The sequence below is a fragment of the Acomys minous genome (genome assembly GCF_964271855.1).
Source record: "Acomys minous genome assembly, chromosome: 13".
NCBI lineage: Eukaryota > Metazoa > Chordata > Mammalia > Rodentia > Muridae > Acomys > Acomys minous.
The window spans coordinates 23,603,416-23,616,660 of record NC_140495.1 but is presented as its reverse complement, the minus strand read 5'-3'; the positions used below and the strand labels follow the sequence as shown (position 1 = coordinate 23,616,660).

Below are 13,245 nucleotides of genomic sequence, written 5' to 3'. Positions count from 1 at the left end.
CTTGCCAGTGTCTACTCTATGAGGCCGTGGCCTCCGACGCCAAAGAGCAGTGAAGTCCTAGAGTGGCCTCATATACCCATAAGGACCAGCCATTCTTCCACATATACACCCTTTGGTTGTGGGGGGAGGGGGCGGGGACGACTTAGGGAAAGGGTAACAACTCCTGAAGTTTAGCCTGAGTGTGGCAGATGGGAAGGAGCTGGCCCCATATGGGCATGGGGAGGGCAGGGTCACCAGCTAGGGCATCCAACCCTTCAGTTCTCATCTCTGCCTCTGCTCACAGCTCTCTTGGGTACTCTGGTTAAGACTAATCAAGAGCAAATACTGAATTTCACTTGTACCTGAATTAGCAATGTGCATGCCAAAGTGCTGAGGGGAAAAGCTCACTGATCTGCCGCTAATGACAAGTCTGTGATGTTCACTGAATAATTCATTAACATTTTTATGTTTGAAGTCCCAGCACTCAGGGAAGCAGAGGCAGGTGGGTCTCTGTGAGTTCGAGGCCAGCCTGGTCTACAGAATGATTCCAGGATAGCCAAGGCTACATAGAGAAACCCTGTCTTAGGGGTGGGGGGAGGGAGAAAGAAAAATCTCACAATAAATTATTGGGAGAAAATTCAGTTTCACAAGGAGAAAGGAGTCCATTAAATTTTTATTCTCTCAACAGAAAGTGTCATTTAAAATGTAGTATTGGGGCTGGAGAGATAGCTCAGTGGTTAAGAGCACTTGCTGCTCTTGGTGGCTAGGGTCAGGTGCCTAGAGGCTGTCTGCACAGGGGCTGTCTCTTCCCTCCCTTCTCCTTTTAACCTTTGAATAAATTCTCACAGTAGAGAGCATAAATATAGAAAAACGTGTTACAGGGACATGTCCAGGAGTTAACATTAAGAACATAATGTTTTGGGTTTGTTTGGTTTTTTTTTTTTCTTCATCTGTGGTTAGTTTTTCACATTTATTTAATGTTCATTTGGTATTTTTAATTTTAGACTTCTTGTGGTATCTGGAATTGAACTCAAGACCTTCTTCCATGCGTTAGGCAACTTTTAATTTTATATTATTTTTCTTTAGGAGTCCCCAGAATCTTTAAAGCTGCGAAGGGCACACAAAGCCTGGCTCTGCCTGGCCTCATTTCAAGTGCGGGCTGGGGGAAGGTTCTAGGCTCAGTCACCTCAGGACCTTCTGGGAGTAGAGGATTGACTGGAGCCTCTGTATGTCAGCTACCCTCAACACCTCACCTTCAGGGTCAGTTATTAGGGTACCCACTCTATACCAGGCAGGGCAGTCATGGTCCAGACTCACAGTCGGACAAGGGCACCAGCTAGAACATGGCTCACACAGCGGCAGAGGCCACTTCAGGCCAGGCCTGTTGTTCATGCCTCATAGCTGCCCATAGAAACAGGTTGTGCCAAAAAAAACAAAAACAAAAACAAAACTGGAAAGTGCACTTGGGTCTTCTGGAAGTGGAAGTAAGTTCTTGTTCCAGCCTAAGATGTTTTTGTTTTTGTTTTTAATCAATGTTTTTACTTTCTGCTTTGATATGGTTTGGTTTGGTTTTGGTTTTTGGTTTTGGGTTTTTTTGCTTTTGTTTTTCAGACCATTAACCCAGACTAGACTCAAACTTTCTGTGTAGCTGAGAATGATTTTAAGCTCCTAACCCTCTTGCCTCCACCTACCATATCTGGCTTATCAGTGTCTCCTGAAGGCCGTTCCATTTCAGTACATACATGTCAGACATGTGAATCTACCTCGTGTCTTAAATGGCTGTCTTGTAATACATTATCTGTATGTATAAACTAGTTCTTTACTGAGAGGCATGCAAGCTATTTTTATGGTTATATGCTTACCAATTGTTATGTATTAGTAAATACATTAGTCTTTCCTTATTTGCTGTTGAACAATAAAGTTGAACTTGTTTTTTTAGGCTAGAAAAAAAAAAAGAAAGAAACAACTGGAGCTTAGAGAGGGTGGGGTCACTGACCCAAGGTCACTCTAGCACAGAGGACGCCAGCGACACTGGCAGCCATGAAAGAACGCGGTAGGACAAATTAACAGGTGAGAAGGTGTCCTGGGAGAACTCCACAGTCAGTCAGTGAACAGAGGGAAAACGGGAGGATGAGAAACAGAGGAGATGGCCAAGGCCAGGAACCGAGGCCTTGGAAAGGCAGGCTGGGGAGGCTGGCCATTCACTTGTAAGTCTAGAACATCTGGTCAACCTCCTTGGGTTCAGTGCCAAAGGAGAGGCCTAGTGGCACAGGCTCTCCTCTAAGCTCAGCACTCTGTGGTCCTCACGGCTCTGCCTGCTGAGTTCTTCCAAAACAACTCAGACAGCAGTGCTTTTGGGATGCCCGGAGTCCTCGCAGAACTAGTGTGAGCTCCTAATACCCTACACTGCTTTGTGGCACTGTCATAAACCACCAGAAAGGTGATCACAGCTGGCTCCCGAGGTCAGCAGTTACAACCTGTCCATCTTTGTACCCATCTGGGTCCCTTCAGGCATATTTTTAAAATCTCTAGGAGAAGAGGAACTATTTCCCTCAGCTTCCTTCTCTTCTCTGGCCTTGGTTTCCTCAGAACCTGGAAAGCTGGGTAGGAGAACAGCAGGTGAGGGCTGTGCACTGAGGCTGACACGCTGGGAAATGCAGGCAAGGGCTATGGCCCTCTGGGACCCAGTGGGATCCTCATAATCAAGTGACTGATCTGGATCAGGGTGAATTCAGGAAGAGAGGACAAAGAAAAGATGGCCCAGCAAGGCCAGGCCAACCTCACTGAGGCGGTACCAACCTTCTGCCCAAAGTAGAGCTTGGTGAAGGTGAAGGTCCTGAGGTGGGCACTCTTCTCCCGGATCTTGGGCTCCAGTTTCTCTCGGACCTTACTCTCCATGATCATGCTAAGGTAGGGCCAGATCTGCGTGATGATCTGAAAGTAAGAACGGAGACCTTTGCGGGTCAGGTCTGTGCCTCAGACTGCAGATCCACAGCAGCCTAGATCCTCTGCAGCCTGGCCCCACAGGTGAAGCCCACAGTCCTCCTGTTGCCCTGCCTGCCCACTAGCCTCCCACCTATCCATCAATCCATTCTGCAGATACCTGAGGACGGCGGCAGGTCCCACTGCCAAGCAGAGGTTTAGCTGCACTCTGCAGGGTACCATGGAAACACACTTCCATTTAATTAGATCTGCGCTAAACACATGCTTGTTCTGCATTGCGGTCTATATACACAGATTAACAGATGCTAATAGTTTAAGAAAAAAACAGTGACAGAAAAGACTGATGAACTGTTCCTGTGGGTACGATTTCTAGAAGCCAGAGGAGGCAGCCAGCCGTTGGTCCATTTCCTCACTAGCATGAGTCACAGGGCTGGTCTGAAAGCCAAGTGTAGGACCAGGCTCCTGATACCAGAGCCCCATGTATCTACGCTGTAGTCCTTATGCAAATATGGAGTGTACTTACACAAACCCAGATGGTCTAGCCTACTACACACCCAGCTGCTCGGTATAGCCTGTGGTTCCTAGGCTATGAACCTGCCCAGCAAGTTAGTGTGGTGAATGACTTCTGCAGGCAACTATGACACAGTGAGCAGTGTTTGTAAACAGAACCAAGCCCAGGAAAAAGGCATGACTGAAATACTAGGCAGGAAATGCTCAGCTCCATTATAATCCATGGGATCACTGTGGTATTTCTGTTCATTGTTGACAAAAAGTGACGTCATTCAGATATAGCTATACAATGATCAAAGTCTTCCAAAATGATATTGGTACAATGTTTTTTACACTGTGTGTGTGTGTGTGTGTGTGTGTGTGTGTGTGTGTGCCACCATAATGGAGGTCAGAGGACATCTCGTAGGATTCTGTTCTCCCCTACCATGTGCATTATGGGGATAGGCAAGCATCCTTCCTCACTGAGCTATTGCACTGGCAAGACACAATGTTTTTAACTGACCTATAGCCTGTTTTAGTTTCCTTTTCACCAGTAATGGCAATTTTCTATTGTAACAGGTGTGAAGTGACGATGTTGGGTGGCAGGGGCAAATGACAGTAGTAGTGAGGGCTTTGGGCTACAGCGTGGTGTAAAGGTGCCCCTTCCTCCACTGTGCTCGGCGTGGGACCCAGGCCTTCCTCCTCCCCCCACCTTCTCAGGCCCTTCTCCCATGCCCCCTTCCTGTGTTCTCCGGCTCTTCTAGTCTACCCCCTCACAGGAGGTTCGCCTCCACAGCTGCCTCCAGGGCCACGTGGCACTCAGTGACGATGCAGGCTCTGCACAGAGGCCTGGTACCCAGCTGTTCAGCACCGAACCCAGGTCACTCCTAAAGCAGCGAGCTGTTTCCTCTAAATTCTTCCTGGAGGCTGAGATGGTTTTTGATGCACTTGATGATGACATCAGGAATGTGAGGCCATCACCTTAGCAACTGTCGGAGCGCTAGCTGACGCCTCTGAACCAAGTCTCCCCCCAGCCTTAAGGAGAGTCCGAGAGGCGGAAGCCTACTGGCCAGGGGCGCGGGACTCATCTGGAGAGTGGGCTTCCTGATGCAGACCGGCCTGGAGCAGCTAGCCGGCACAAGGGGTGTTCCCTTAGATAACTTCCTCCAGTGAGGTCAGAGAATCCATGCTCACCATGAGCCTAGGCAGGGGATCATATTCACTCCCACTTCACAGATAAGGAAACTGGCTCAGAGACGTTGGGCAAATTGCCCAAGGTTGCACAGCAGAGGTTCTGTGACTGAATAGGGAGCCACATGGAATCCAGATGCAGTGTCTAATTAGTGTTTCTTTACTTACATAATAATCGTACTTCTCTCTATAAATCATCTCTTTTTTAAAAACAGACAAACAAAAACAACTTTCCTCCATGGTCCCAGATATTAACTTAAAACTATTTAAACAAAAAACAAAAACCTTGAAGGGAAGAAAACTCTTCTGTGGATGAACCAACGGGGAGTCAGCCCTCAGCCTTGGCAGAGGAGGGCCTCTGTCCATCCCCAGTAAGAGAAGTACACTTTGAGGTTTGGGTCTCCACAGTGCTCCCCACAGGGGTTGCCCGGGGACTCTGGTGGTGACTAGCAAATGAGTGGGTGCGTGGGGTGTGCCCAGGCCTGCAACAAATGCAGCCCACCCCGCACACTCACATCCCTGCCCACCCATGGCCTTACCTTATTGGCCCAGCCCACACTGCCCACCCACATCCTGCCCACGGCCTTACCTTATTGGCCCGGCCCACACTGCCCACCCACATCCTGCCCACGGCCTTACCTTATTGGCCCACTCCACACGTTCCACATCTGGGAAGTGTATCTAGAAAAGAGAAACCCGACGGGGGACTTAGACAAGAGCCACTTGCCCCCAGCAAGCCTGGTCCAGCTGCCTGGAAGAGTCCCCAGCCCTTGCCTGTCCTGGGCTCCTGCCTCTGTGTAGGTCATGAGGGTCCCTCAGCATCCACCCCACACCCCACCCTGCTGACTCAGAGCCGGTTTGCTCTCCTAGCCCTGCTTTGATTTCACAGGAGAAGCCAGCTCCACAGTGTCTCCTAGGCCTGTGGGGCCTGAGGAAGACTCCTCGCTGCAGTTCCTCTCTTCCCTTGGTCACTAGTCCAGCTATGTTGGGGCGCACAGGAAGAGTCTTGAGGCTGCTACTTTGCCCATTCACTGTACGACCCAAGTTCCTCTCGGTTAATAAGCAAGTCTGTGCCTCACAGATTTCATTTATTCATTTCATGCAATACACTGTATCTATATCAGCAAATCCAAAATTTGGCTAAGCAAAAAGAAATTCAAAATTTTATCAGGAAATGTCACCAGTCAGTGATATATCACTAGTCAGAGTGCTGGGTTTTAAAAAATATTTTATTTATTTATTTATATACAGTATTCTGTGTGCATGTACACCTGCATGCCAGAAGATGGCACCAGATCTCATTATAGATGGTTGTGAGCCACCATGTGGTTGCTGGGAATTGAACTCAGGACCTTTGGAAGAGCAGCCAGTGCTCTTATCCTCTGAGCCATTTCTCTAGGCCCAGAGTGCTGTTTTCAATGGCCACTCGTGTGTGTGTGTGTGTGTGTGTGTGTGTGTGTGTGTGTGTGTGTGTCTGAGAGAGAGAGAGAGAGAGAGAGAGAGAGAGAGAGAGAGAGAGAGAGAGAGAGACAGAGACAGACAGAGAGACAGACAGAGAGAGATGAAGTACCTACTGTCCTCTCTCTCTTTTTTTTTTTTTTTTTTTTTTTTTTTACTCTCAGGAGTCCCACCCAAGCCTTCCTCTCTCCAGCAAAGTGGACCCTCAGGCCCTGTCACATAGCCACTTAACTTCCTCTAAGTCCCAAGCACCCTTCCTGGCCCTGCTGAGCCAAAAGGGGCCAGCAGCAGGGCTAGTGGGCTCCCCTCCACATGACTTGCCTCAAACCTTATGCTATCCTCAGGGCCACTTAGTCCAACCCTCCACCAAGATCCTGCACGTACTGGTTTCTGGGGTGTCAAACAGTCCCTGTCACCCACCCACCCCTCCCTGTTCTCTGGGGCTGCTCTTTGTCACTATCCACCCCACATTTCACATGTAGGTTTCCCAAGTAGACATGAGAGGCCCCTCCTGCGTGTCTGATGGGCCTCCATTGTAGAACTCAATACACTTTATGACAGTCAGTTATGGGTCTCACGCCCTCTCCCTGCCAGCCTGGAAATGTGTAGCTAGCTCCCTGCTGCAGCCTGCCCCAAGCACAGGCATGTCCTAATGAACACCCGTGGAGTGAAGTACACGGACGAACACTGAATGGATCCGTGCAGGCATGACTGGGTGAAGGGTCCAGGAAGGATCAACTTCAGTTCAGGCCCTTACTGGCTCAATGAAGCCACCGTCCTTCCTGCTCTGGCACCCTCTGGGCGTGCATCCTTCCACGTTCCCAGCCCAGGCGGTTCTACATCCTTGGGAGCTGACTTGTTCTGCCTCTGGATCCCAGAGGCTGAGCCAGCTTGGCAGGTCCAAGGCTGGCCACCCGCGGGAGCTGGTCAGGCTCGGATTCCTGAACTGCCTGAATCAGAGTGCGGGGCGGGGCCCTCTGACTTATTTTTAACAAGCTCCTGCAGAGACTCTGGAGCTCAGTCAAGGCTGGCTGTGAGGCATCAATAAACAGCCCACGCTGTGTGCTATGGTGACCCACACCCACCCTTAGAGCATGAGAGTGACAAAAAGATCAGACCCACGGGCCTGAAGTTGCCGTGTCTCTCTCAGCTCACCAAACCTGCCACTGAGGCTCTTTACCAAGGGGGTCCTCCATAAATGGCTTGAACCCCCTCTTGAGGACAGCGATTCTGTCTGGAAAATAAGATCACGGGGGTATTCAGTTTGGCGCAGGCTCCTGGAGGCCTCCCTCAGCCAGATCTCAGCACCTATAGTCATCCCAGTGAGCTGGCACACAGGAGCCAATTCCCTGTGCCCAGTGAGCGGAAGACAGAAGCCTGACACGTGCAAGCTCTGACGGGGAAAGCCCAGTCAGCCTCTTTCCCCAGCACAACTGTGTTTTTTTTTTTTTAATATCTCTGAAGAAACATCTCCCCATGCCAAACTCTCAAGGCTATCCTAAGTTTTTATCTGTGGCTTGCATATTTAGATTTTACTCTCCCTGGAATTCTTTTAAATAGGGTAACATAACAACAAAACTCTGCACTAGCTTGCGCGTACATACACACACACACACACACACACACACACACACACGGGGGGGGGGGGGGGGAGGCAGGGGGGGAAGGGAAGAGAACTCGAAAGAATCAGCTTATAAGGAAAGATGTTCCTTCCTGCTCATAGAGTCCTGGTACCCCATCTGAGGACACCCGCTATGTGCTCCCTTCTCTAAGCCCCATTCCTTATAGGCTCCATCACCTCTGACTACACCCAGATGAAGGCCTTTGCCACACAGCTTTTGGCGGGGGGGGGGGGGGGGGGGGGGAATGGATCGCAGATTAACCCACTTCAGGAGATATTTGTTCTCTCTTAGGAACACCGGTCAGGTAACTTTGTGGGGTCTGCTGTTACAAAAACAAAGCAAACAAACAAACTAAAACTGAAACCCACCAGTTTTTTGGGGTTTTTTTGTTTTTTGTTTTTTTTACTTTCTGAGAAACTTTGCTGAAAACAAACAGTTCTGATTGTTCCCTGATTTTCCTAGGTTATTTATTGTGTTTTGTTTATTTTAGACAGGGCCTCATGAAGTCCCCAACTTGCTACATAGCTAAGGCTGGCTCTCAGGCCCTGCTCCGCCCTCTGCCACCCCCCACCCCCCCCATGCAGGGCACAGAGAGACACCAGCAGCAGGCGTTCTCCCACCCCCATCTCCAGTAACAATCTTTATCTCCCCTCCCCGCTGTGCTCATCTTCCTGTGCTTTGCTTATCAGCCAGAGCCTGATAAGAGGCAGTGGAGAAATCAGCGGCTCCGTCTCCAAGGGACGCTCCGAAGTAAGGTCTCTCTATGAACCGTTTCCCTATAGATCTCAGGTCAGCGCATGCAAGAGTTGGGGGAGCTCGCCTAACCTCCGTGCTTTCGTCACACGAGGGCATTTAGGACATCCGATACCTTCTTGTGTCTACTGAGATGAACAAGGACAACACACAGACACGGCAAACTGGATAGAGGAAAGCCCGTGATGTCTCAACTGTACGCAAAGAACTACAGGCACCTAAGGAATTCTGGGATCTGGGGAGACAGAGCTCCCCAGGGAAAAGGACACCCATTGGTTATCCAACCAACCTATTATCTCTATCAGAGATCATATATATTTATATTTATCATATTTATACTTATATATATTTAAAAAGAGGCCATGAATTTGAAAAAAAAAAAAAGCAAGGTTGGGGAGGTACATGGGAGGGTTTGGAACTAGAGGAGGAAAGAGACTGGACAAATGATGTCATTATAATCTCAAAAATGATAATTTCTTAAAATGAGAAGTAATTTAAAAATTTTTTTTAAAACAAAACATCTGATTCCTGAGATAAACTCTACTAGATGTAATGTTTTACTTACTTGGGCTTTATATTCTCAGGATTTAAACTGATGCCTCAAAATGTTTCTTTCTCTCTCTCTCTCTCTTTCTCTCTTCCTCCGTGTGGGGTGTATGTGTATGTGTGTGTGTGTGCAGGGTCTCTCACTGAATCTGGAGCTCACCAGTTCAGCTGGACTGTGAGTTCAGTTCCCAGCACCTGCACAGTGGCTCCCAACCATCCCTAACTCCACTTCCAGGGGATCTGACCTCCCTGGGCACCAAAGCACATCCATGGTACACACACACACACACATATATATATATATGTGTGTGTGTGTGTGTATACATGTAGACAAAACACTCACGTGTAAAATAAAATGAATAAATCTAATAAAAATTAAGCAGAGAGATTTGAGGTTCCGGTAGCTCCCTACTACAGTTTTCTATTATTTCTTTATGGTATGAACCTATTGATAATTCTTCTGAAGGCTGGCACATGATTAACTTCTGTCACTGCTCCAAGGCTGACTTTTAATTATGTCTTGCTAATACATTTTGCCTTGTGTTTACTATTTGCTTGATCAGCTGTTGTCAGAGAGGTAGACCAGGATTTCCGAGGAGCCCATCTACTTCCTCCTGTCAATTGCCAACTTCGATTTTGGGTTTGTATTGTGAAACTCATCGTCTGTGATGACATCTAATTGACACCCTTTACGAGCATGCGTCATCCTTTCCTGCCCTCAGACTTGTGTCTAATATGACAACTGCTAGTCAAGTCTTTTGTTCCCAAACTGTTCATTTGTGTTTTTATGTGCTATTTCAACATTTTAAAACAGGATTTTGAATCAGGTATGTGCGCATGCGTGTGGAATATGTGTACATGAGTACAGTGTCGAGGAGGCCAGAAGAGAGCTGAGGTGACAGGCAGCTGTGGGCCACCCAACATGGATGCTGGGAACTGAGCTCAGGGTCTCTGAGTAAGCAGTAACTTCTCTTAACTGTGGAACCCTCTCCCCTACCCTCAACATTTTGGGGGGGAAATTAAGAAATTATATTTTCCTTTTACTAGCTTATGAAAAAAAAATAAATAAAAGTTTGGAACTGGCTGGGGATGGCAGTGAGTAAAGACACCTGCCATTAAGCCTGATGGTCTGAATTCAATCCCTAAAACTCACGGTAGAGAACTCTCCAACCTTGTCTTCTGCCAACACACACACACATACATACATACACACACACACACACACACACACACACACACACACACACGGAGGGGGTATGTACATTGGTGTTCTGCCTTGCATGTATGTATGTCTGTATGAAGGTGTCAGATCCCCCTTGACAGTTGTGAGCTGCCATGTGGATGCTGGGAATTGAACCAGGGTCCTTTGGAAGAACAGCCAGTGCTCTTAACTGCTGAGCTCTCTCTCCAGCCTCTCCTTATGGTATTAAAAAAAAAAGTCTTTGTTTCTCTCCCTAGTTCTTCCTCGTCCTTCCTTCCCCCGTGCCCCCTCCTTCCCTTGTGTCCCTGGGACCCTCCTTTCCACTCTCATACCACGTGTGCCTTTTGTGTCCTCCCCTTTCTTAACCCTCAGTCCCTTCTTATGGTCTCCTGTTCCATGGTCTTCGTCCTTTATTCGCATAAACAGAAACATTAAAGGTTGAGACCCACTCATGAGGGAACATGCGAGTTTTGTCTTTTTGAGACTTGCCCACCCCACTTAATAATACCTTCTGGTCCCACCCACTTCCCTGAAATTTTAATAATTCCATTTTTCTTAACATGTGCAGCCTGGGGTCCCTTTTTTTGCTGCTGTGAATAATGCAGGCGTAAACTTGGATACACAAGCATCTCTGTGGTAGTACACGGGGCGCTTTGGGAGCACGCAAGGAGAGGTGGTGGCTGGTTCATGTGGTACTTCTAGTCTTAATTTTTGGTGGAAAGCTTCACACTGATTTCCTAGTGGCTGCAGTAGCGCACATTCTTGCCAGGAGCAGATAAGGGGGGGCCTGTATCCTGCACGCTTGCCAGCACCTGTTGTTATTTGTTTTTGTGATCGTAGCCATTCTGACTAAGGTAAAGATAGAATCACGAAATGGTTCTAATTTGTATCTTTCTGATGACTAAGGGATGTTGAACATGTTCACTGGCCTTCTGTGTTTCTTTAGAGAATAGTCTGTTCATTTCATTAGTCTGTCTTTGAATCAGAGGTCTTGTGTTTTTGTTTAATTTTTGCAGTTCTTTACATATGATAGGTATCAAGCGCGTCTGGGGTACAGTAGGCCCAGATGCCCCCACTCTGTGGTCCGTTTCCTCTGCTGACACTTTCTCCTGCCATGTGGGAACACTGACTTCATATGGTTCCATTTGTTGCTCCTTGTGGTGACTTTTCTGGGCTGTTGGAGTCTTGTTCAGAAAGTTATTGCCTAGACCCACAACTTCGACTGCCCTTCCTATGTTTTCCTCTAAGCAAGTTCAGAGTTTTGCGTTTTAAAAAAGTCTCTGGTACGTCTTCGGTTGATTTTTGAGGAGTGTGAGAGATGTGGGTCCAAGTTCATGTTTCTCTGGGTAGCTGTCCAGTTTCCCTATACTGTTGGATACACTGTCTTTTTTCCCCAGTGTGTGTTTTCTTTCTTAAATTTTAGATTTACTCATTTTCTTTTACATGTATGTCGCCTGCATGTAAATATGTACATCGTATATATGTTTGGTACACTGCTTGCAGCTAATGGCTCTCTGGATTTTCCTAAGTGGAGTCCCTTCGCCAGGACACAGACTCATCTATCCCTCCATTTCCTGCCAGGAAGCCTTTAGACTACAGATGGGACACCTAGATCTCCGGCTGGGCTAGCAGGACTGGTCCCCAGGGACGATCCGTGGCCCTGAGATGGACTATCTTTTGAACCCAGCTGCGATCAGCCACTGGAAAGCTGGCTTTCCCAAGGCATCTGAGGCCAAGGTGCCTGCAGAGCCGATGATGGTGGGCTAGCCAGGAAGTGGAACACTTACCAGCCTGAGTGCTTAGGTCACCATGGAAACAGAGAACAGGGAGCCACAGGCCAAGCTCAAGAGCCATTGAGCATGCTCTTGACATGTTTAGAGGCTGCGGAACCCAACAGGAAAACATCCCTCACCACGGGGCCTTCAGTGTGTGTGTGTGTGTGTGTGTGTGTGTGTGTGTGTGTTGTGTGTGTGTGTGTGTGTGTGTGTGCGTACACTATCTATGGATCTATAAAACCATAAAGAAATGATAGCAGGCATTATCTTTCTTTTATAGTCATGTAACATTCCTAGGTTAAATTTCTAACAACAGACACTGTAATTCTTCTTCCCTTCGCCCCTACTTTCTCATCTGCAGTATGGGTTCAATCCTGCCCCCTTCACGATTCCTAGGTAGATGAAATGGGACGGTGCACACAAGGTGCTTAGGACCCTTCCTGATCCAGCAGTACCCCAGGAGGGGCAACTGCTATGAAAGCCCTCTGACCTCTTTGATCTGAGGTACACACAGAGTCCCTGGACTGTGCGTCCCCATTTGTCCCACCCAGGATCTAAGGGAATCTCCTATTACCTCTAGCTTGAGAAACACCACCGAGAAAGGAGATAAAGCCCGTGATTCTATCAGAGGAGGAGACACAGTTGGTGGCTGATTTCCTGGCTCTGCCCATTGGCTGACAGATCCGAGCCCTAGATACACACACAGTCACTGATAGCCTGAGCCGGGCCCTGAACCTTCAAGGGCCTTAGGAAACCCTGCAATGCAGGCCTGGCAAAGGGACCCAATCAGAGTTTCCATCTTGTCTTCTCTTCCTGAGAATCAGGGAGGACAGCAAAGGAAGGAGGAGGCTAACGTAGGACAGAGTCCCCCAGCTGCCGAGCTTCCAGTGTACCAGGAAGCTGAGTCTCTGGGGCCATTATGGAAGTGGCTCTAAGGCATTTTTACAAAGTCAGAACAGGAAAGTTCTTGGCAAGTGCCTTAAGCTGGGGGCCCTCTGTTAGGCCCTCAGGGGTTCCGGTTCCGGAAGGCTGGCACTGCTCCATTACCAAGAGTTCCCCAGCCATGATGGTTCTGATCCTGGTGGTGCGTAGGAAAGGATGAGAAGGCGGAGCTCTCCTGACTGGGGTTGTGAAGGGGTCTGCTCAGACCCCAGAAGGGGCAGCTCCTCTTCTGCCGCTGGCCGTGACTCCAAGGTCACTATGGAGATGCCCAGCTCTCCTCAGTGCTTTCCCTCCTGGCTCTTTTACAAGGGCTCCTCCAGGAAGATATTAGTGTTGTGACTTTGCT

The 13,245-nt window shown here is 48.4% G+C and overlaps 1 protein-coding gene across 3 annotated transcripts in view; it reads right to left on the bottom strand.

Moving 5' to 3' along the window:
* Positions 1-13,245, bottom strand: part of ESYT3 (extended synaptotagmin 3) — a 44,240-nt gene that overhangs the window by 19,732 nt on the left and 11,263 nt on the right. For all 3 annotated transcript variants that reach the window (XR_014773518.1, XM_084752232.1, XM_084752231.1), the window contains exons 2-3: positions 5,242-5,283; positions 2,779-2,913 (exon numbers count right to left, since the gene is read on the bottom strand). Coding sequence is in view for 2 of the 3 variants with exons in the window: in XM_084752232.1 (XP_084608358.1) it covers positions 2,779-2,913; positions 5,242-5,283 (177 nt within the window). In the remaining variant the exon portion in view is untranslated. The remainder of the gene's footprint in view (positions 1-2,778; positions 2,914-5,241; positions 5,284-13,245) is intronic.